This window comes from Toxorhynchites rutilus, chromosome 2 (genome assembly GCF_029784135.1).
Source record: "Toxorhynchites rutilus septentrionalis strain SRP chromosome 2, ASM2978413v1, whole genome shotgun sequence".
Classification (NCBI taxonomy): Eukaryota; Metazoa; Arthropoda; class Insecta; order Diptera; family Culicidae; genus Toxorhynchites; species Toxorhynchites rutilus.
Genome location: NC_073745.1, coordinates 12,875,099 through 12,899,506, shown reverse-complemented (window position 1 = coordinate 12,899,506; position 24,408 = coordinate 12,875,099). Strand labels below are relative to the sequence as shown.

Sequence of the window (24,408 nt, the reverse complement as noted above, 5' to 3'; positions counted from 1 at the left end):
CTGGTTCAGATTGATGGTATGATGAATGCTGACAAGCATATCGATATCCTTACGTACAATTTGAAGAGCTCAGCACGGAAGATCGATTTGCCGAAGGGTTGGATCTGTCAGCTAGACAACGATCCAAAGCATACGGCACACAAAACGTTGTCCTACTTCCGTCAATCTCGTGTGAAGTTAATGATTAACCGCCACAATCACCCGATTTGCACCCGACCGAAAATGTTTGGTCAATTCTTGATCAAAAAACGGATAAAACACGGTGACCACGGTGACCGGTGACTCTGCTGTTTGAGGAAGTTTCAATGACATGGGAACAAATTGATCACCATTACTTCCAAAACTTGGTTGAAAGCATGCCCCGACGTCTGTGGGCAGTTATTTGTGCCAAAGGAGGACACACGAAATACTAAAAATACGCTACATGTATTATTTTTATTTGCCAGACCAAAATGAACAATTAATATTCATTTCACTATTTTGAAGAACAAGCCAAACTTTTTTCTTCTCACTTGGTAGGATGACATGCAATTATAATCCTAGAAAAATAAAATCTCGATGACTGCTTTGAATTCGTCTCCTTTTTGATTGAATTTTTAGAACTAACAGAGTGTATTCTCATTTGACAGTAGTACCAACTGAAAAATTATTGAAAAATGATCAGCGGGAAGATTCAAAATTATATATTTTTTTTTTAATATTATAGATTTTTTAAACTAGATGGTGACTGGTGTTACTTTATTTTGAACCGTTTTGATGTGTTATAATCTAAGAAATAATTTCATATTTTTGAGGTAGAATTAATTACGGCCTTCAGTAATGATGTCAAATCAGAAAGCAGGGCACGTTTATTATTAAATATTTTTAACGTTAATAACTATTTTTGCTGCGACCATATTTTGATGGTCTGCATACCATACCATCTTCATACCATAGAAAATTGCAAGATTTATTAGATATGTTTTACATTACGATTCCCTATTTCGTAAATGGTATAAATTACAGAAAAATATAAGCATTCCATTTTCCTATATATTTGTTCTGCTCATTTGTGTGTTTATCTGTCTATCTAGCGTTCGTTCTACGGACGATGTAAATAGAAAAAAAATTACTATTTGAGCTCCGCCCGTTCTAAATTGATTGAGCAAAACAATCAATTCGTGTGTTTGGAGCACAACATTCACGATTCATCAGTCATCCAGCTAGCGATCGGATAACAGCGAGGCTTTTTAAATTGTCATTGTGAAGACCGGAAGTTTGATTTAGTGCTTTGAATTTGCCTTGAGGGAAGATACGATTGAACTGGGAATTTTGAACCTTTATAATGCAAAACATCCTCATCATTCAGGTCACACTCTCGCTCCAGCTAGCAAACTGCAGTCTTTCTCATTGCTGATGTCACACACAGCGGTTTTGCTTGATTCAAAGGAAGAATTGAAGATGTACACTCGACAAAAAAATAGAGAAACAGAGTGCGAAGTCGGGAATTTTTCAGTGATTTTTCACATGTTGTAACTTCGCGAAAAATCAACGCATATTGATGAGATGTACATCATTTTGAAGCTACAACTTTCAGGTATTGGGATATTCTACGTACGTATTTTTATCTTGGTGTGTGTAGGTGTAATGAGAAACAATATTGGGAAGAAAATCGATTTTTCTCTGTTTTTTCAAAGATCTTCCTGACTAACACAATTTTTTGCTAACCAACTCAACAGCAAATCCAAATACAGTCACAGTTCTCTATAACGACAATCTCTATAGCGACAAATCTCTCTATAACGACATGTCTAAAGGTCCCTTGAAAATCGCATATAAATTCTTTTCTTTATTGCGACATTTCTCTATAACGACCTTTCCCTATAACGACACATTATCGCTTCTATTTACTAAAACATAACATTCTCTATTGCGACAATTTTCAATTTCACTCTACTCATAGTGTGTGTGTGTGTGTGTGTGTGTGTGTGTGTGTGTATGTTAGTGCCTACGAACGTAAATAGTCTATGTTGTGTATTATAAGGTTTAATCAACTTTGAACATCTGTTCACGCCCAATTGATTTAAATTTTCGGATACTCACAAAAACAGAAATTTAAACCATAAAATCCCGTCCTAAAATGAAATTACATTAAATTTGGAGTAAATTTAAAAATGAATGTATTGTTTGTGCAATTGTTATATGGATAAGGCTTTTGATATCCAATTCAGGCAATAACTTCAAGTATCGTTTGTTTCACTTCACACTTTGTTTCACTGGGTTGATATACACGAAAATTTTCAACGTTAAAAATAAATTGGACATAGTTCAAAGGTTCGAAAAAGGTACTAAAAAGACAACATTGTCTTTATGTATTCAATGTGCCGCACAATGCGAATTCATTCATCATCAAAAATATGGACTAGAGTCGCTTCAATGATGTTCAATTGGTATGGTTTTGTTCGGCGATGAGATAAATAAAATCAATAATTTATTAAACCAGAGCCTGACGGAGCATTCAACAAAAGCAATTGATGTATAACCATCTCGAAACAAAAAACATTAAACAATGAATATAAAATTCAGCTCATTCGTTCGATGCAATTTTTTTTCAACATAGGAAAAAATAGTAAATTGTTAATTGTTTTTTTTTTTGTTAATAAACTAGCATAGATAATCTGGAAAACGTCTGCTTGCTGGGTGGGCTTATAACCCAGCAAGCAGATGTTTTCCAGATTATCTATGCTAGTTTATTAACAAAAAAAACAATTAACAATTTACTATTTTTTCCTATGTTGAAAAAAAATTGCATCGAACGAATGAGCTGAATTTTATATTCATTGTTTAATGTTTTTTGTTTCGAGATGGTTATACATCAATTGCTTTTGTTTCTAATATAATTTGATTGTTTTGCGTGAGCTTGAGCGTTTCGCTCCTTATAGCGACATTTAAGCCCTTTATAGCGACAATTCTCTATAACGCCGGTCCCTTGCGATGTCGCTATAGAGAACTTTCACTGTAACTTTATCAACCAGTTTTCATTTGGTACCTAGAACATTCCTTTAGGACCTTCCCATACAGAGATATCCCAGTTTTAATGAAAAATTACCCCTTCGTCTTTGACGATGAATAATTCAATAAACAATCATCGCACCGCAAATCGAAAGGCAATTTTGAAAACTTCAAAAAATTCTGCACAAGGATTATTTATTATTTGGACGAAAAAAAAACTAAATACATTTTTTGCATCGATTCCAAAAAATTGCCAAAAACAGGATTTGTATAGTGCTTTAGGTGCGAGGATTGTAAGGAGTGATGATACTCACACGCATACATAAGCATTTCCACATATACACGCACTCCCCACCCACAAACTCATAAAGACGAAAGTTACGAATCGTTCATTCTGAGAGTCGCTTAGGATTTTGTAATTCTGGTACGATTTGCGATTAAATACCACTCTAATTTACTCCAAACTTTGAAAGTTCGACTGAAAAAAATGGCTGAACGTATCAATATGAAACAGATGTTTAGGCAATACACTACGCTGATTTTCCTGCAAACATTAGAACTTACTGTGATATTTGCAGAATTACAGTGAATTTTGTGAAACAGTGTGATAATCCTGTTTTTGACACTTTTTTGAAATCGATGCAAAAAATTTGAATTAATTGGTTTTCGTCAAAGTAACAAATTGGGGGTCTTCGTAGCCACATCGGTTGTGCGTTCGCTTAGTAAGCGATCGATCGTGAGTTCAAAACTCAGGGCCCTCATTGACCAACTTTGTGTTGTTACAGAATAACTACGTCCACGCAACAATCATCAGCGATGGAGATCGATTCAGTGTCGGAGTCCTGGCCTCTCTCTATTCATATGCAAGCTCTGCTTGCAACAAGAAAAACATCAGGCTGTTGTGCTGTGAATAACACAATAATGATCATATCAGTTGTCTCCGCTGCCTGGTGGTCTAACTGGATAATGGAAGGACAGAAAGAATACTCTTACGCCTAAATGGCTACTATGTAATGTACCATACGGTATAGAAGGAATTATCTTACGCCGAAAAATGGCAACTGTGTAATGTTCTATTTATAGATATGATAAACATGTGACATGTACACGATTAAAAATCGGCTCTGTTACAGCTAATATGCTAATGAGCCAGAAATAAACAAAAGGGATAAAAAAAAGTAACAAATAATCCTTGTGCACAATTTATTGAAGTTTTCAAAACAGTCAGTCTTTCGATTAGCGATGCGATGGTTTTTTTTCCAAACTATATATTTTTATCAAGGCTTCTATGGCGTTAGCCTGACGGGGCCGGAGTTCAATATTTTAACAGTTGTTCTTATTATCTATGTTAGTAATATGTAACCGATTACTCGCGGTCGGCTCGAGGTTAGTATTACAAATGTTCTCGTAATTGGGATGTTGCTGTCTCCAATGCTCTGTACGTGTGCCCGACACGGGATACTTCCTATTGGGATGCAGCTGACCATTAATCAGCAACGCCCCCCTAGTCTGTACCCCATATCTAGCGTGGTGCGTCTTCTCGACCCGAGAAATCCTTCAAGAATGGTCACTAGCCGGCGCAAACATCAGCTCGTGTAGAGTTGTCATGAGCGGTACAACCTTTGGCTCTTGTTGAATCATCAGTGGACTGCACAACCTTTGGCCCGTGTGTCTGTAAAGAGTGTGTGTTTGTATTGCCGCGACTAAGTAAAAGTTTATAGATCGGATAGGAGGGATATGAAACGGGGACACAACGAAGGAAACATCATTAAACGTTGACATCGGCGTTTCTGAGGAACAGGTATAGATGAAGCAGTAGATCAGGATCACGGCTACCTAAGATATCCCGGACGGGGATATCCGATTGTCTGCCTTTTGCTCTCAGTGCTCTAAAGAGCTGAGAGCGAGCAGCATGGAATCGGATACACGACCAGACAATATGCTCGATGTCGTGGTAGCCATCGCCACAATCACAAAGATTGTTTACTGCGAGCCCAATGCGATAGAGATGCGCGTTTAGGTTGTAGTGATTAGACATAAGCCGAGATATCACGCGAATGAAATCACGACTTACATTCAATCCCTTAAATCAAGCACTCGTCGAAACCTTAGGGATAATCGTGTGTAACCAGCGACCGAACTAATCTTCACTCCACATGCGCTGCCAACTAACGAGTGTGTCCTGACGAGGAATGTGAAAATATTCAGTATAGGCAATTTGCCTTTCAAAAAGTGTGCCTTCTGAAGCGCCCACCTTAGCTAGCGAGTCCGCTTTCTCATTCCCCGGAATCGAGCAATGAGAGGGAACCCATGCTAAGGTAATCTTGAATAATTTTTCGACCAAAACACTCAATAGATGTCTTATTCTTGTTAGGAAATAAGAGCGTTTATCAACTTTCATTGAGCGGATTGCCTCTATTGAGCTGAGACTGTCTGAAAAAATAAAATAATGGTCGATGGGCAGTGTTTCAATGATCCCTAGAGCATAGTATATCGCACCCATTTCTGCGACATACACGGAACAAGGATCTTTGAGTTTGAAAGAGGCACTGGAATTTTCATTGAAGATGCCGAAGCCAGTGGACCCGTTTATGTATGAACCGTCAGTGAAGAACATTTTATCAGATCTAACTTTCCCATATTCTGCCGAAAATATCGGCGGAATAGAATCGGAGCGTAGGTGATCTGGGATTCCATGGGTTTTTTGTCGCATGGACAGATCAAAAATGACAGAGGAATTGCAGAAGTATGGGAAGCAAACTTGGTTGGAGATGCCTGGTGAAGGGTGCACGTCGTGCGTAATGTATTCATAGTAGATTTTCGAAGTTATCAATCACCAATGGATTCATGATCTTGCAACGGATGAGAATTCTGTAGGATAATTCTGTGAACCGAAGAGTAAGCGGGGGCTCCTGCCAAAACTTCGAGACTCATCGTATGTGTCGAATGCAAACACCCCATGGCTATACGCAAGCAACGATATTGTATCCTCTCCTGGTGCGATGGTTGTTTATAGAATTATTCATCATCAAAGACGAAGGGGTTATTTTTCGATGTTTCATTTCCTCCTGATATTATTGTCCTCTACACTTACACACAGCAAGATGTGCGTAAAATATTGCAATACCTGAAAGTAGTAGCTTCAAAATTATGTACATCCCATCGATTTGCGTTGATTTTTCACGAAGTTACAGCATGTGAAAAATCACTGAAAAATTTTCGACTTCGCGCTCTGTTTCCCTATTTTTTTTGTTGAGTGTATATTGCACACTGTGGTGCAATTTTGTTCGGTGGAGACACCGTATCGATTTTTCACGCCGTCTAGCGCACAGTACTTCTGTATCTTCGCATCACATCATTTTTACTTCTTTACTGGGGTGAAGGTTTAAATTTTCGAAAATGAGAGAAATTGAGAAATTAGATTATTCGATGATGATGTATGATGTATGAGTGATGTTTGTTACTCATTGACCTAATAACTTGTTTCAATAGCTTAAAAATTGACTTGAAAGCCAACTATTCAAATCCGAAAAATTTGTAAATATAGGTACCCACATTTACAGATTTTTGAGATTTTTGAAATTACTTGAAGGTCGCTCTTAGTCAAGATAGGCCAGCAGTTGATGCTTGTCATCGGCTAGCAGTGAAAGCACTATAAATATTGTGCTCATCCTGACCAACCTCAGTTTCTATTTTGCTACTGTTTTGAACAAACGTGCAAAAACACTTATTTGGAGTAAAGAATTTCGTTTTTAACCCTCCTGTTCTCGCGCGTAAAATCATAACTCCTATGCGTGTGAGTGGCTCTGTAACATTGCAATTGTGTATTTTTAGGTATTATTGGTAATTATTTAAATAAAAAATATAATTGAATGAAACAGTTTCAGAAAATATGTTTCCTTCAACTTAATTTAGTTTAAATAGTTATTTCATTCAACCTCCTCAAAACAAAATTATTGACTTTTGGTCTTTAAATTTCTATCATGTATGTTCTCACTGGCAATAATTCCTACCATAACAATGCCGTCGTGTCTTGGACACAACCCTTCTTTACTTTTTTATTTTTTGCCTGATTAAAGTGTGGTTAGTGGATCATGAAGGTTCTACTGTATTTTTGGTGGTATCCATAGATGATCATCTACTGTGGGATGTTCCCCCAAGGTCTAAACTATACTGTCTTAGACACGTTGGACCACGCGTCGGACCTCGAGGACTGACGCTGAATCTTCCATCTTTTTCGCGCCGATCTCATCGGACCGATATTGGACTTTTCGTTTGAAGAGTGCCGACACTAGGAACGACAGCAACAAAGTTAGAAAATTATTTTTAGAATAGTCTTTTTTTTCACTACACCTTATACCGAGCCTTTCAGATTAACCCTTTCAGGACCATAAGGTTACGGTACCTTATTAAATCAATTTAGCTATATGTTATGAATCAATAGGCACCCTAAAAACATAATTTATACTAAAAATTCAAAAAACTTTTACCTTTTTTTTTTTTAAATTTATGGCACAAATATGTCCCTATGGTCGCTATTATGTATTGCCAGTAAAAATAATAAAAAGGTACATTCCGAAATATTAAAATAAAAAAATAATTTACAATGGTTACGTGAATATTTAATTAATCCATGATTTTTGCTTGGGACATCGGCGTCCCCGTGGTCGTGAAAGGGTTAAACGCTCACGCAAAAATATCCTTAAAAAAATTTTTTTTCGCTCCGTCGATGGTAACATTGCATTCCCCACTTCGGGACGATAATATTCGGCTACTCGTTCAGTCTAATCGGATGGTTTTTAGTGTAAAGATATACAATTTACAAGAACGTGTTTTTTTAATGAAATCGTATTACTCGAGCAACCGAAGCCTTAATGAAACTTTGTCCTCTTATGGTTAGAATGTCAACATTTCTAGTCGTCGATTACTTCCTCTGGGGGTACGTGAAGGACAGTTACTATGTTAATAAGCCACAAAATTTGGAGAAATAACTCGGATTTTCAACAGCATCGAAGTCGTAATGTTAGAGTGGTGCATGAAGAATTTTGTTCACCGTTTAAAACGCGTTATCGAAAAAAAAGCCTAAAATAAGCTTTATTTTCATTTTTTTTAAAAATAAAAAAAGGTTCACTTTAGTAAAAGTTATTAAAATCTGTTGCGTTAACTTTTAATCAGAAAGACCCTGTATAACTAGGAAATTTTCTGACCAGTACAATCTTTTTCCACATTCGGTAGCATAGTCTGATATTTTTGATCAATTTTGTGTGTATTCAATGATATTGACAATCTAGGTGAAACTAACGTGAAATTAAAATGTGAAACGAGTAAAATTAAACATTAGCAGCATATAAAGGGGGAACATCCCAAGAAGCTATAATAAGGATAATTCCATCTTTCGGAACCGCTCCTTTGCAGACGACTAGCCGTGTAAAACTCGCTCGAATCTTCACGTTTTAAAATAAATTATAATTATTACTTGCATCCATTGTGTGAATTTCAATTAGGCGTAAATTGTTTCTCTCCTTTCCTTCCACATCATGGGAATGAAGCGCAGAACGTCATCGCCATCGTCAGTGAAATCCGCACTGATTGCACAGAGAATCCCCGCAAGGAAAAATGCGATTAGCCCCATGCCGGCAGACGGGTAGAGTGTGTGTGTGTGGGTAACGGGGTGTGAGACACATGTGCCGGGTGATGCAGAGATAGCCGCCGTGATTGATGATCATCAGCTTTGGAAGCACCTCTTCGATTTGATATGAGACGGAAACTCTCACGACTGGCCGTGGTCAGTTCGGGACGACGGCATTCACATCGCGCCTTTCGATGATGGGTATCGTCCCGTTTTAACAATGTAGTTTCTGGCAGAATAAAAGCAATACAGCGGGAGGCAAGTACAAGATAATATCCACACGATTCTTGTTGCGAAATTACCGCTTTGTGTAGTCTCATTGTTGATTCCAAATAATCGGGTTCGGTACGTGTGGGAAGTGCGGATTTGCGTTGATTAACGGTCTTTCCAACTCGAGGTGAGAGAATTGTTGGGTTTTGACGATACTGAAAAATTCTTCATTCCTGCGAATGGTATTCAGTATTACAACGATCGGCTGCCATAATCCTCGTTGACTTTGTTGTGTATAAAGCGCGATATATCTGGAATAGGAAGCTTTTCTATTTGCATGAAAAATCATTATGAATTCTAATACTCTTTTCAATCGCACAATAACAACAGTGACATGCTCCCTACAATGTCCGATATCAGCCAAATCCTGAGCCATTGCCCTCGTCAGTTGAAAATCATGCTTGATGTTCTCCCACTTCGTTGGCCATTTCACTATCAGATTCAATGCTCATCTCCGTTTCCTTTTCACTTCAGTCCTGTATCAAATCAATCCAACACAATAAGCCGGAATGATATAATGACATGAAAATTTCACATCAGCGCATCGTAATGCTCTCCGATTCTATTTCGCCTCGTTTGCCTCATTCTTCGCAAGAACAAGTCGAACACACATTTCTGAAGCTAAATCCATCATTTGATCGATCATGAACGGTGCCTCCGCGCTGCATTCGTCAGGACGTAAGCAAGAATACAAACCATTCAAGCAACATCATCACAACAGTCATCCCATCATCAACATCATCATCTGCTAAAGCCGCGGAGAGACCAGAACAACGCGCTCGCCCCCAAGTATGCCCCCCAAAATTTCCTTCCGAAGGGGGAGGAAAAGTGAACAAGAACACGCATTAACTTCGCTCTCATACATCATCGCACTTAACGTTCCTCGTCAAACTTCTTCACCCACAACTGCGCTGCCCACTGCGGTGCTGACTGACTGCGAATATAGCATTTTAATGATACACACCACTAACCAGCCAATGTTTTAATACGGTTCGGTCCGATCGCGCAAACGGAACGGAGCCAGGAACGCTGGTTCACAGGCTGGGTTGGGCGTGCGAAGTATCTCTGGAGCCTCTTTCTCGAAATGCCACTGCTCGTGGGGCATAATAAACCACGATCAACGTCATCATCACTCGATGTGAAAATGGGCAGCTCCCTGTTTGCTAATCGCAGAAAGGGTGAGCGAACGAGAGTGTGATTCCAACGTATCGCTGAATCTATCAACGGTATTAATCCGATCTATCAATTAATGTTGAAATTGCTCGGCTACATCCCTGACATCGCTCACACATTATCGCGTTGTCCGCAAGACGACGCGAGTGCCAGCCCTCATCCGTTTCGATCGCCGAGGTACTCCGTAATCGTACATAGCGGCGAGCCGCGAATATACCGTGCGCGGAAAAACGAAAAGGTACAAGCCCGATAAGTAAGCATAACATTTTCTCATTTTTACACTTTATTTCCAGCAGGCTGCAACAGCACCGGAGGCTGCCTTCCATTAGAAGAGCATCGTCTCATCGTCACGCAGCATTTTCAACCGCTGATGACGATGACGATGATGGCGCGATATTTAGGCTGTAGCTCATTCCAAGAGCTGGAAAATTAGTTATCATTTGACGGTTTGGCTTTCTGCTTTTGGACGATGGACGCTGTTTACCACACGGTCCCGATACTTCCGAAATATTTTCAAGGTTGAGCTTCGCCTGCTGAAGAGAACTTGTCAATGATGGCGATGATGGAAGTTGGGAACGATGAATTGAAACTAACGATCGTGCGTGACATGAATAACACATTTCCCGCGTCTTGTACATGTCGCTAATTTAAATGATGGAAGAAAGACATAGATCGATGAATTGTTTGTAATGTGAACCATGTGTAATGTCAATGGACAGGATTCATTCGATTTCGTTGGCGGAATATCTGAGAAGTGCGGTATTTAAATAAGCACGGGTAATTTATGGATTTAACACAATTCTCCCAAGAGTTCGCTACAATTTGGCGCTACCACTCGACTCTTGGTTGACCCACCTGTAACGAATCTCACGAACCCAAATTTGTTTCAGTATTCAAATTATGCAAGTATTTTCTATTCTTCAAGCAATACTGGACAAACGGAATTAAAATACGAAAAATAAGTAGTCCTAGCGTATATTGAAGGCCTACAATTTCGCTGTGTTTTGCATATTCATTTATTGCGTTCAAAATATTAGACACAAAACAAAATACAGTGGAACCCCATTTATCTGCGAGCGGATTTTTCGTAACTGAGAGTTCCTTAGTAAATCCATAGGCCATCTCGGAATTTGTCAGTGAGTTGCAGGCTCATGCACTTTTGTTTTGGTCTTTCACATTATCTGACCACCATAGTTGATCAGGGGTGGTCAAAATTTTGGCCATTACGAGCGACTAATTGTTCAAATGCCAGATTGTAATCTACCATCGTTGACTGTATTAACGATTAATTAGAAAATGAATTTAATACGATACAAAGTTTAAACTAAAGGTCAATCATAAAAAAAGAAAATAATGATCGGTCACTAAATGATTGATAGGTCAAACATAATTTTCTTCAAAGTCTTATTATTAAATATCGGAGAATGTTTGAAGGGATTTTTTTCATGAAAAATGCACCCAAGTAGAGTATTATATTTCTCAATTACCTCGAGGTGAAAGAACTATCATTAGCGAAAATAATATAGATAATGTTGTTGGTACTATTGAAGTTTAAATAAAAAATGAAGGGGATGTACACCTTTTTCATCGAAATATTGTACTTCGGTACCAGGCGATGGCTATAATAATAAAATTACTCGTGCTACCGTTTGAATTACTTTCTTTTGGTACCGTGTTATCTGAATCTAGATCCCAGCAACAGTTAATTGTTTACAAATCCGAAACTAAAGTGCATTTAAAAAAGCAATTTAACTCTTTCCAGTAATGTTTTTGAAATATATATATTTTTTTTTTTTATCCCATTTATTTATTTAAGGCTCATTAGCATTTTAGCTGTAACAGAGCCGAATTTTAATCGTGTACATGTCACATGGTTATCATATCTATAATTAGCACATTACACAGTTGCCGTTCGCCAGTATTCCTTCTATACCATTACATATGGTACATTCACACAGTAGCCATTTAGGCGTAAGAGTATTCTTTCTGTTCTTCCATTATCCAGTTGGACCACCGGACAGCGGAGACAGTTGATTGATCATTGTTGAGTTATTTATAGAACAGCAGCCCGATGTGTCTTGCAGAGCAGAGCAGTTGTATGGATGAATCGATCTTACTTCGACCGTGGATCGATCTCCATCGCTGATGATTGTTGCGTGGACGTAGCTATTCTGTAACAACACAAAGATGGTCAATGAGGGTCCTGAGTTTTGAACTCACGATCGATCGCTTACTAAGCGAACGCGCAACCAATGTGGCTACGGAGACCCCCTCTGAAATATATAGGAAATATAAATAAATATATCAGTTTTGAAGCATAGACTAAACTAATCAAACAAAGGTCGAATAAAAGCATTGATGGCTTAATAAGGCCGAGCCATACTTTGAAGAGATTAAAGATTATTGAAACCAAATTATCCTTTGATTTTTTTGACGTAGAACTACGTTTTTCATTAAGGTTGCACAAACAGATCACGTTTTTATGAAACAAAGTTAACGTTGATTACTATTTTTGCGGCGAACGGATTTTGGCGATTACATACCAAATACCCAAAGATTTGTTTAGTATGCTATACCTTACAATCTCCTGGTGTGTAAACGGTTGAAATTGATGAAAACTAGAAGCATTTCCATTTTTTCCATACATTTGTTCTGCTCATTTGTGAGCTCCCCTACCCATGCCGTCAATAACGGGCAACTTATCGGTGAACAACGCGCGAAGGGAATGACTTAAAGTCTCCGTTAAAGAAAAGAAGAAGATTAAGAAGGGAAATATTTGCCTAGAGCATAAATATTGGATCTCGCTGCTTGCTTCACATTGCTTGTTCTTCCTTTTTTTGCGTCATCACATGTCTTCGTTTCGGATTGAGCTGTGGACGCGACCTGATTACTTATTCGCTGATATCTCTGACATTGCAATCATTACATCAAACTGAGGCTTCTGAACTACACAATTGTGAGGGGAATCATCAAACTAGGCTATCATCGGCCCACCAAGAAATAAATTGTTCAGTTTGTGTGTGATTTGGTTTCGTATGACAGTAGCAAAACTATCTCCACCAAGGATGAAAGCTCAGCTAATCGAGACCGGAAAAAATATTAATAGAAAGAGCTTCTGTTGAGAAGAGCGCAGAACGGAGATAAGTGTGTGTATGTTGTGTGCGTACGTGCGTGCTTCATAACCCGTATGTCTCTGTATCTGTATCTGCTAAAGGGTGTGTCACATCAAATTGCATCAAGGAAAAAACGCTGTAGAAATTTAATTTCTACTTTCGCTTTCGCTTATGATCAGATAAGAGTGTATAGATCACGTTGGCCATGCTTCACTGTCAATTTTTCGTAAATTTGGAAAAATGTCGTCGAACGAAAAAGAGCGTCGTGAATTAATCCTGCGCACTCATTTAGAGAATCCGGAGTTGTCACATCGGGACATCGGTAAGATGCTGGGAATCGTCCATCCACGGTCAGCAGAGTACTAAAACGATACTTCGAGAACCAAACCATCGACCGGAAGGTGAAGAACGGCAAAAATGGATGCTCCGTCAGTGAAAAAGATCACAAGCGCGTAGTTAAGCAGTTTAGACGTGATCCGAGAAGTTCGGTCCGGGATGTTGCCAATAAGCTGAATTTGTCAAGTTCATTCGTCCAGCGGACCAAGCAGCGGGAGGGCCTGCGTACATACAAGGTTCAGAAGGCTCCTAACCGCGACGAAAGGCAAAACATGGTGGGGAAGACGCGATCCCGGAAGCTGTACACCGAAATGCTGACGAAGCCGCATTGCCTGGTAATGGACGACGAAACCTACGTCAAAGCGGACTTTCGTCAGCTGCCGGGCCTGTTGTTCTTCTCCACAGAGGACAAATTCAGCGTTCCGGAGGAGATTCGCAAGCAGAAACTATCCCAGTTTGCCAAAAAGTACATGGTGTGGCAAGCGATCTGCTCTTGCGGAAAGCGGAGCGCCCCCTTCGTGATGACCGGCACGGTAAACGGGCAGGTTTACCTTAAGGAGTGCCTACAGAAGCGCCCGACCATTTTCTGGCCGGATCTCGCTTCGTGCCACTATTCAAAGGACGTGTTGGAGTGGTACGAAGCCAACGGGATCACCTTCGTGCCAAAGGAAATGAACCCGCCCAACGCGCCGGAGCTTCGCCCAATAGAGAAATATTGGGCGATTATGAAGCAGGCCCCCCGGAAGAACCTAAAAGTTGTCAAATCGGAGGCGGACTTCAAGAGAAAATGGATTTCTGTTCAAAAAAAACTACAACCTGACGTTGTACAGAACCTTATGGACGGGGTAAAGAGGAAGGTGCGAGCATACGGGCTTGGGCTCGAAGTATGAATAAAAAGAAAATGCCAAAAGTTGTTTAATAGTTTTTATTTTACTGTCTAAAATTTTCAAAAGGATCGGTCTACTGGACGAATTTCTACAGCGTTTTTTCCGTGATGCAATTTGATGTGACACACCCTTTATTGTATCTGTTCCCGTGTGCATTGACCCTGTCGCGGTGCAACAATCACCAAAAACTTTGATGATATGATGGACGATTGTTTGGTGGTGCAAATTATGTAGCCGCGATAATAAATATAATCAAAGAAGGAGAAATATTTGCGCTAGGGTGTGAATAATGGATCTCCGGAGACAAATATTGAAAGTTATGGATTACTCCATAACCGCCCAGCTTAGCTCACCTCTATAAATTTATCTCAGGGTTGGCTTCCGACTTACGGGGGACTCCCTGTACCGCGGACGACACTGTCGCAACCAAGAGAGAAGTCCAATTTTCCAGAAGTCCAAAATTTGCGGCGCCGTTCGTCGACCGTTGGGCCCTTCGATGACACGTGGTTTGTGTAACGGAGAGAGAGGAGAGACTTTCGGCACGTACCTGGATCGTTGGTTGAACTGTGATTCCATAGGCTGATTTGATTTGAATTGAAATCGCTGAATTTACCGTCGTGCTTAACTTGCGCACGGGCGGCTGGAGGATTGTAATCCGGGGGCACGTTCGGAAACAGCGTGGCGTGAACCGGAGCGTCCCTCTTTTCTTTTTTTACACGCGGGTTCAAACTTCACTCTTTTCGTACAGGTGTTGGTCGTTTCCAGACTCCAGCTAAAGTGGCCGAGGCCTTTTTCATTTCCCTCCACGAAACCTTGATCCTTCTTCCTTTTTCCGTCTACTCTCCTCTCTCAACCCTTCCTCTTCCAAATATTCCTCTATCTCATTCCTTCCTCTCTCTCTCCTACTTCCGGAACACCATCAGCTTGCCCGCCGATGTTACTCAAGGGGGCTTTCGATCGTGGCAAATTACAAAGTTGGGTTAGTACAATATACACTTAAAACTAATGTTAGTTATTACAATTAAAAATTCATACAAAAAAATTACACTTAACGGCAATCTTATTAATGAATCAGCCAACAATAAACAAAACAATCAATTTACTTAAAGACTATTTTTGAACGATTACTACATTTAATTGAACAAAAATGAACTGCCCTCCCTGTTGCGGTCGGTAACAATATTCAGACTTTTTCTTTATTCGAAGGAGTTAACATCGCATCAATTGTGTGCCACATAATTATTTGAGGAATATCAAGCTAAACCATAGTGAATGTCGTGCTGGAGTGTTGTGAGTTATTTGGGTTCGCGTGCCAATCGCAAAACTGCCTTTAACAAGGATGACATTTGCGCTAATCTTGATCATAATGAAACAATGCATCTCTTTTCGAGGTTATTGAGATTAACAGTCAGAATTTATTTCGTTTGTTTAGTCACCAAGAAAATAAATGTCGTTCTAGAATTCTGTATGTGATTGGGTTTCGCGTGCCAGTAGCAAAACTTTCTCCACTAAGGATGACAGCTGTGCTTTTTTCGAGACCAGATTCTTTTGAGAATAGCGCAAATGATGAGAAGTGTGTATATTCTTAGTCGCTTCAAGCCACCTATGTATGGCTCTGTATGTATGCTATGTTGAACGCTTGTTTGGTGCTGGTTGGTTTTCGTTGAACGAACAATGGCTAAAGGTGCGATTCCACTGAGATAATACTAAATAACATGTTGCATGATATTTGATACTTGCAACAATTGACATTGTTGTTGTTTCCATTCGGTGCCAAAGAAAAATTGATGTAGTTATGAGATGTGAAATAATGGTATATAATCGCCTGTAGCCGAGTGTATGTCAATTGCGAAAAAGGCCACCGGAATAGCGTTCGAGGTATGTTTTCAATGCATTCACACGAAACAAAGTGCGACATGCGATCAGCTTGTGTATTGTTCTGCGAGAGCGAGAATGAATCATCAATCAATTATCGTCAACTGATTCTACATTAAAAACAGTATCAGGGCGTCCAAACCATTCTACTAAACAGTTATTTCTAAAATTTCGCAGCATTATAAAATAATATCCGAAGTTATTAACAAACACCTTGAACAAAAAAAACAGCGTAGTTCTACGTCAACAATGTGACCGTGTCTTGGACACAACCTTCTATAATTTTTTGGATAATATACCAGGGAAATGTTTTGAAAACGCTTTTGCACAACGCATGACGGACTACTGAAATGAGGATTTGCTGCAAACGTTTTTAAAGCTCATGTTCGACTGCTTGGCATTACGTTATTAAGTGGTCTAACGGATCGAATGATTCGATGATGGATCATCGATTCAAAGGTCATGAGCTTGAACCTAGACCATTTTTTGATTCAGCTAATCAAAATCTGAACAAGTTTTGTTATCTAGTAGCCGTAAAAGGCTCCAACAAGCGCCTTCCAAGGTGCTCAAAATCGGATTCTATTTATAGAAAATTTGTAAAAAAAAATTAACGCAGTCGAACAAAGATCATCTTCGTTAGTTGTGCAGCCTAAGTAGAGCTAAATAAATCAATATATGATCGAATAAACGTTTTCGCCACACTTTGATTTTTGATAAACGATTTCTTTTTGAAAAATATTGGCTATAGCTTAATAATTTCTCCTAATTTGCGTAAACAAGGGTTGAATAGAGGTTTTGAAGAACAATAGTCCAGGCATTATTAAGCGAATTTGCATTCGGACAGTCATTGGTGAAATTTTCTATAAATCTTCTCCAGGGCATATTTTAAGCAAACATTCAAATAAGTATGCGCCATCACTTGCATATGTTGAATTGTAAAAATAGAATCTCATTAAGGCCATGTTCTCACTGCAGCGGGGCGTCAACGTGGCATGAGCGGGCGTGTTCACTTCTCGCCACGATATTTTAATTCACTCACATTGCACCGTGCCAGCGGCGTGTCTTCGGCGTGTTCTATGAAAATTGTCAATGTGTGTTTTTGAATGAAAGAATGAAAATTGGTTTACTTTTCTACATTCCAACATAGTTGAACGTATCCGGTTTAAAACTCGGAGGGTGAAAAACGCAAATATTAAAAAAAAAACAATAAAATTTAAATTATGTCGGAGAAGTACAAATATCGCCGGCGTGAGTTGATTCGTTTGCACGCCAGCCACACACCGAAACCACGCCCACGACACGTCAGCCTGGTGTGAACACATCGGTAAGAACACACATGATTAATCGCAAGCGTCACACGCCCTGCCCAAGCCACGCTGACGCCCCGCTGCAGTGAGAACAAGCCTTAATAATATTACATTTTAGATTCTTCTAAATTCCCATTCATCACTACTGTTATATTCATGACTATATATCTTGATAGCAATGCAATTATTTCACATTACTTACTCAATTTTCTAACTAAAAATAACAAAGCTTCATTAACTCTTTGCGGTCGTTTGTCTGCTCTCGACCGCAACAGCAAGGAAGTATACTAATCTTGTACTTTATGCAACAATGTATCAGTTCAGTCTTCCTCTAAAAGTATTTCAATGTCTAGTGAATCTAAATAACTCGAGAACTCATCAAGCATAGGCAGCCAAACTTGACTTGAGGGTTTTTGGGTATGAGAAATGTTTCTTTGATGGTGTAATATATTTCCCTTCTCTGAAAAGGAGGGGGGGGCACCTTACAAACAAAACAAATTTTTGCATAACTCGAGAAATAATAGAGTAAATGAAACCAATATTAGAATGTGAGGATTTTAGAGTGCAAGAAATTTTTCTATGATGGTTTGACACCCCTTCCTCCTCTGGAAGGAGGAGGGTCTTATGAAAATATTACACATACTTCAACCAACCATATTCCAACCAAACATTTAACACCAAAACTCTGAAGGAAAATGGGAAAATTCGGAAAATTGAATTCCCACATGTTCAATAATGACATCGTTGATGTTTGCGCTAGGGAAATTGATCGTTGTTCGAAAGTGGAAATGGATTTTCAGGTGAAAAAACGCACTCCTATATCTTCTAACTATATTAATGAAAATGAATAGTCAAATGCGTTGATAAGCGCAAAAATCGAGAAAGGAATATTCCGATTTGAGTTATCACCATTTTATTATGTTTTCTGTATCAAACATGTATTCCATGTAACGGAGAAACATGTTATATCTAAGTGATAGAAAAATCTGGAACGAGAATTTTGTCTGAAAATAATTTCATATTATAATGACGAGTTTTTGATAGGAGTGCTAGGAATTTTTTTAGTAGAAGGAAATTGTAAAGGATCAATTAGAAGATCAATCAATGGATAGTTCTGGATTTCTAATCATTTTCACAGAGGCAAAAACGAGCTCGGTAAAAAAAAAATTTTCAAAGAAGTTCATAATAAACGCAAGGTACACTGTTAGGCAAGATAAAGTATCCACCTCATCATTATTTGAATTTATCTCAGTTCTTCTTATGGCACTAACGTTCCTAGAGGAACTTCCCCGTCTCAACGTAGTATTATTTGCGTTATTTTTATTAGTACTTAGTTGAGATTTCTATGCCAAATAACACGCCCTGAATGTATTCTGAATGGCAAGCTCTAGAATTCACGTGGCCACAGTGCAAGACGGAGGAAATTTCTCTGATGAAAAATTCTGATATACAGTGATTACAAAGCAAACGTATGTCACTTTTACTTACTAAATTATTCAAAAACATGCACGTCTTGTACCCAAACACTTTTTATGCCCCTCTTACTTCATACTTCATTTAATGTTGAGGTTTGTTTACAATATATTAATTTACAACACGATTTCTGTTTCCAGTTCGCTATCAGAGCTCAACTTTGAGTAGTAGCAAAAGTTTCACTGTAGTTAAAGAAAGACATACAGTGATAGACATTCGTTTAGCCGCACTTGAAAAAAATTGAAACACTTACAAAACAACTAGGAATGTTCTTTTTATCGGGATACTTATTTGCTGTAGTGATAGTATATTTAAGTCACTTTTATTGAAAGGACGTGCATCACAATCACACACACATAAGGCGGAATCGGTGGATATAAACATTCAAACGTCGTTTTTTCCCGAGACATACGTTTAGCCGCAGGGCATAAAAATCGATTTTTCGCATAATCACCAAGCCTTTATCTGTGTTTTTTGAAAAAATACTTAGGAATGTTCAATTTACAAGATAAATATTAGATGTGCAACGTAAGATGTTGGTCAGATTAGTGATTTACGTAGAATTTAAAAGATAGGCGAATGGTATTCTATTGACGGAAGAGGGGCGGAAAATAATAAAGATATTCAGTGAACAAAAGTATTCTAATCGCTCGATCGTAACAAAAATTGGTCGATCTAAGAAAGTGGTACGGAATTTCACTAAATAGTGCCAGAAATATGGGATATAACGACCAACGATTGGGAACACCAAAGTTACTTTGCGTCTTAGAGGTCGAATAAGACACGAAGCAACCAGGAAACGATGTCCTGCTCATACATTAAGGAATCAGAATCGGATGTTCCAGTAACGAAGAGGCATATTGCGCGCATCTTGAATGAGTCATCAAGTATCATGTGGAAGAAACCTCAAGGGAAGCCGAAACTGACCGCCACCCATAAGCAGAACCATCTCATTTTCGCCCGGCAATACATGGGATGGAAACTGGAATGGAGAAATGTTGTATTTTCCGACAAAAATTGGATGGTCCGGACTGTAACAGTTGCTATTGGTACAATTTAAGACAACGGCATGTCGTGAGATCGAAGCGAAACTTTGGGGGCGGAAGTTTGACAGTGTGGGGAGTCGTTTCCTATCACAGCAAGCTTTGTTTCATTCTCACCCGAATGAACTCCGAAAAGTATCTTCAATTACTGGAGGACGTTTTGATTGGCCATATTGAGAATAACGCTACTGAGGATGTCGTTTTTTCAGCAGGATTATGCATAGATCCACGTTTCTAAGCAATCGAAGGCATAGTTTGCCGAGAAGGAATTCTTCGCTTCTTGAATGACCAGCTGGCAGTCGATTGCAATCCCATAGAGAACCTATGGAGAATCTTGGCCGAGACGGTCTATGCAAACGGATGACAATTTGACAACATCTCCAGTCTCAAGGCGGTAATTCAGGAATGTTGGTCTATAATCAATATGGCAACACTTTAAAAGCTGTCTGACTCGATGCCAAATCGAGTCTTAAAGTGATCCGAAATGGAGGTGGACATACTAAATATAAGCTACCGATTGGACACGAAATTTATCGCACAAATTTTCTTTTATTGATATTTTAGGATGCGGCTAAACGAATGTCCACCCTGATTCCACATATTTGAATTACTTAGAAAACAAAAAGTGAATTTATACTTTTTTAGAATGAATTCGATGAAAATAAACAATAATTGTCTTTTATGAGCAAAACTGTACAAAGAATTGACTTATTTTTAAAAATATTGAGGAAAAATAGGGTGCGGCTAAACGAATGTCTACCACTGTAGGATTCTCTCCAGTCTTTGCTTTCGTGAGCTGCTTACCAGAGGATCGGGTGTCATAAGCAATCTTACGAAAATATATAATTTTCATTTGATGATCCTTTAACAGACAACCGATCGGCAGCATTGCTGTGTCAATGATATCTGCTCCGTAAATGCGTTGCACCGCTAGATGGGTGATTCGGGGCAACTTTGCTATTCCACCTATGAGACCGCAAAAAAATCTTCACCAGACATCAAACCAATCGATATTACTGATAACGGTATCGGAGTGTGAACACTATACGCCCGACCTCTTCAAGGTGTCGACGAGAAATAGGACATTTTCTTTCTGATTGTCAATTTTCAAGGAATAATACGCACAGCAAATTGATAGGCATTTTGGAAACATCAATAATTTCTACACGAGGCCTAATATTATTGTTTTGGCTAGAAAATTTATCCCAAGTTTCAACAAAGTACCGACATTTGTTTTACAAAATGTACTGTACCATTGCGAACCACTGCAAAACTTCATATCGTTAAGTTCTGCCGTTTGTCGTACCCGATTGATCAAATTTATGAGGAAATTGAAGTAACATTTCACTTTGGCTGGAATCTGAAAAAAGGTGAACACATTAACGCAATAATCCAACAATCATGAAATTAGAATTTGATATAGGAAACTTGTCCCAACGAACAACATTACAGTCTATGTCCTCTCTGTTCCACTTATTATTTACATTGTTTTTTTTCCCAAAGAATTCGTATCTGTTCGTAACATCTCACCAATAAAATCAGATCATGGTCTCGCTCGATATCCGGCTAGCTAAGTATTTCAATCAGATTATTTTTATAGCGTTCATCAATTGAACGCTCACATTATTCCACCTTCTCTCTGATAGCTCCCTACAGGATAACGATTTTCGTTAGAATCATAGGCGATATAAAAATCACATAAACTTGAAAAACTCATAGTCTGGTAGGAAATCAGAAAGACAGGAACTGAATGATTATTTTAATCTAAATCTGACGCCCATAATATATTACTTTTTATTAATTGATATTTAATCACTCCGTTCTGCAACACCCCGTTCTGCACGTTGCCAAAATATCCCGCAACTGAGGCTGAAGCAATTTCCAACAATCACAATAATAAAAACGACCCAGTTGATTAAAATCAATTGATGGCGACTATGGCAATGCTATAGTTGGGGAGCACTGTATGGACCTGATAGGCTCACTACACTATAATATCAAAGCATCGGAACAACGCACCCAAGAAATTATGCAGTCATACATCAGTGAATATTTGAATTTTTCCAGTCGCCGGTGTAAATTGATCTACACACGGTAAATATCACCAATTTCGCCTATCACAGCACCCTACACAACGCGAGAAAACAGTTGACCGCATAACACCCTCTCATACGCAACCTGTTCGAGATAAATCTCGTCCACGCATCAATAGTGAAAATTTTTACCGTAACGCAACGCATTTTCCTCCCATACACAAAGTGCACGTGTTTAAAAACGAAATCACCTCAAAACGAGGCGATCAAAACAGACAAAGCGGTAAAAATAATAGGAAGCAAAAAAAACGGAAAGTGAAAAACACGTTGCTTAAAGTTCCGTTGACCTTTGGTGCGCATGAGCGAAAACATGTCAAATATGAGACACAAACCGTAGGAGAAGCAACATTGAAATTGATTTCTGAAGCAGTGTCTCAAAGTGCACGATTGTTGGAGGAAAAGTTTGTTTGTTTGTGAGAATAACCGCACAATTTTCGTGATTTTTTAAGTGATCCACATCCAATATTCCCAAAAGCAATGTGTTGAACAATAATAGCAGGTTTCAGTCTATGAAACTATACTCAGGATCATCATTGATTGCAAGCGACGCGCGGCCTATAGCTAGTACAAACATATTTAGGCTTTCTTGTAGAACACCAAACCCATTTCTAACTAAATATATCAGTCAGAAATCAAAGCCATCAACTCTAAACGAATCAGTGCACAAAGTTAAATAACTATAAGGTGAGATTCGTTTTAATATTTTTATCAACTGAAGTTAGGTTTGTCAATTTTTCCTTCAACTGGGAGTGTAGATTCAGAGCACGCTTATCAAGCAAATAGATGGCAACGCTGTTGAGGGGTTTTTCGAACTTTTTCAACAAACACCCTTTGGCGGGAAATGGTTTGGTCTACGGAAGCTTGTACGTGGGGGCGGAATTTTCTCAGCAAACAATTACAAGAAAATTCCTGGTAGGTCAATCTACTGACTTGAAGCTGGAAATCAATTTGAACTCAATAATCTACTTATTTTTCAGACAGATCCCCCACAAGATCTTGATAAACCAACGCTTGGGCGCTATGCCATCATGGGGACATTCATATATTCTCCCATTCTCTATAACTGGTAGGTATCGACTGTTTCTCGATTGTTACCACTTATAGAGCACATCTAATCGATTAATCTTTTCTTCCCAGCATGTCTAATATTTTTACAAAATTTCACTTTAATTATTCTAGAGAATTTTAAGGCTTTTGTATTATATGTTCTAATGACAAGCAGCATCATCATAATTCATGATTTTCAAACAAATCATCGCATTCATTTTCATCCTTGCTCAGGGAAGCTTTCTTTTGGCAAGGTAAATGGCACTCAAAATCATATCTAGCATACTTCTGGGTACACTCGGAGCGTTCGATTTTGTCTCTAATAAGTCAATAACAGTAAATCTCCTATCAACTAGGTACAAATGGCTCGATAAGACGTTTCCAGGTACTGCAAGGCGGATCATCGTCAGGAAGCTTTTGCTGGATCAATTCATTCTGACGCCCCCCTTGTTGGTGATATTTTTCACAGGTTAGTAAGGGCACTGATTTAATTCGAAACACAGAGCGAACAATCGGCTATCCCTATGCCCAGGAATGTCCCTGATGGAGCGACAGTCGAATATAATGGAAGAGTGCAAGCAAAAATTCGTGCCGACTTTCGCTCGGTCCTGCCTATTCTGGATGCCGGCGCAGACCGTCAACTTCCTCCTAGTGCCTCCCAAATTTCGTGTGGTATACGTCGGCTCGTGTGCCCTTGCCTGGGTCAACATTCTATGCTGGGTCAAGCGCCAGAAGATGACTGCCAAATCGTCAGAAACGCACTGAGCACAAAACCGAAAGCAAACCGTAGATAGGATAATCTCACTGTGACTAGTGAACTTTTTTTTAGAATACTTCTTCAAAATCACCTTAACTCCAAAATGTTTAGCGATTACGGTATTCAATAAAGAATTTAACGTCTGTTTTTCTTTTACGGCTAACGTTATTCAATATTCAAATCGCTCATTAATGAAAAAGAAACGTTAAACGGCAAACAAAACGCTCTGACTCATTGGTGATTTTGTTCTGGCGTTATATGGGGGAAGGAGGGGGCATAGTGGTCACCCTAAGGAATATGCCCGTTTCCAGCGTCCACCTACCGATTCAGTTCCCGTTTTTCGAAGAATATTATTGTTCAGCTCATTGTTCTTCGAGATAGCAAATGGCTTTTACTATAAAAATTCAAAATAGG

The 24,408-nt window shown here is 38.9% G+C and overlaps 1 protein-coding gene and 1 long non-coding RNA gene across 2 annotated transcripts; one reads left to right on the top strand and one right to left on the bottom strand.

Annotated features, from left to right (window-relative positions):
- Positions 1-20,637: 20,637 nt before the first annotated feature.
- Positions 20,638-22,097, bottom strand: LOC129770956 (uncharacterized). The gene is made up of 3 exons (XR_008742245.1): positions 21,889-22,097; positions 21,628-21,817; positions 20,638-21,457 (listed from the first exon to the last, which is right to left on the bottom strand). It is a non-coding gene; the product is annotated as an uncharacterized LOC129770956 (long non-coding RNA).
- Positions 22,098-22,209: 112 nt separating this feature from the next.
- LOC129770955 (mpv17-like protein) lies at positions 22,210-24,153 on the top strand. The gene is made up of 5 exons (XM_055774166.1): positions 22,210-22,874; positions 22,946-23,102; positions 23,168-23,256; positions 23,594-23,706; positions 23,770-24,153. The coding sequence occupies exons 2-5, from the start codon at positions 22,974-22,976 to the stop codon at positions 24,000-24,002; spliced, it is 564 nt and encodes a 187-aa protein (XP_055630141.1). The 5' UTR covers positions 22,210-22,874; positions 22,946-22,973; the 3' UTR covers positions 24,003-24,153.
- Positions 24,154-24,408: the final 255 nt, after the last annotated feature.

Excerpts from the sequence above, each read along its gene's own strand:
- LOC129770955 (XM_055774166.1), top strand. The coding sequence starts at position 22,974 with ATGGCAACGCTGTTGAGGGGTTTTTCGAACTTTTTCAACAAACACCCT. Across the intron at positions 23,257-23,593 it reads TCTCCCATTCTCTATAACTG|GTACAAATGGCTCGATAAGA; the intron begins GTAGGTATCGAC and ends CCTATCAACTAG. Across the intron at positions 23,707-23,769 it reads GTTGGTGATATTTTTCACAG|GAATGTCCCTGATGGAGCGA; the intron begins GTTAGTAAGGGC and ends CCCTATGCCCAG.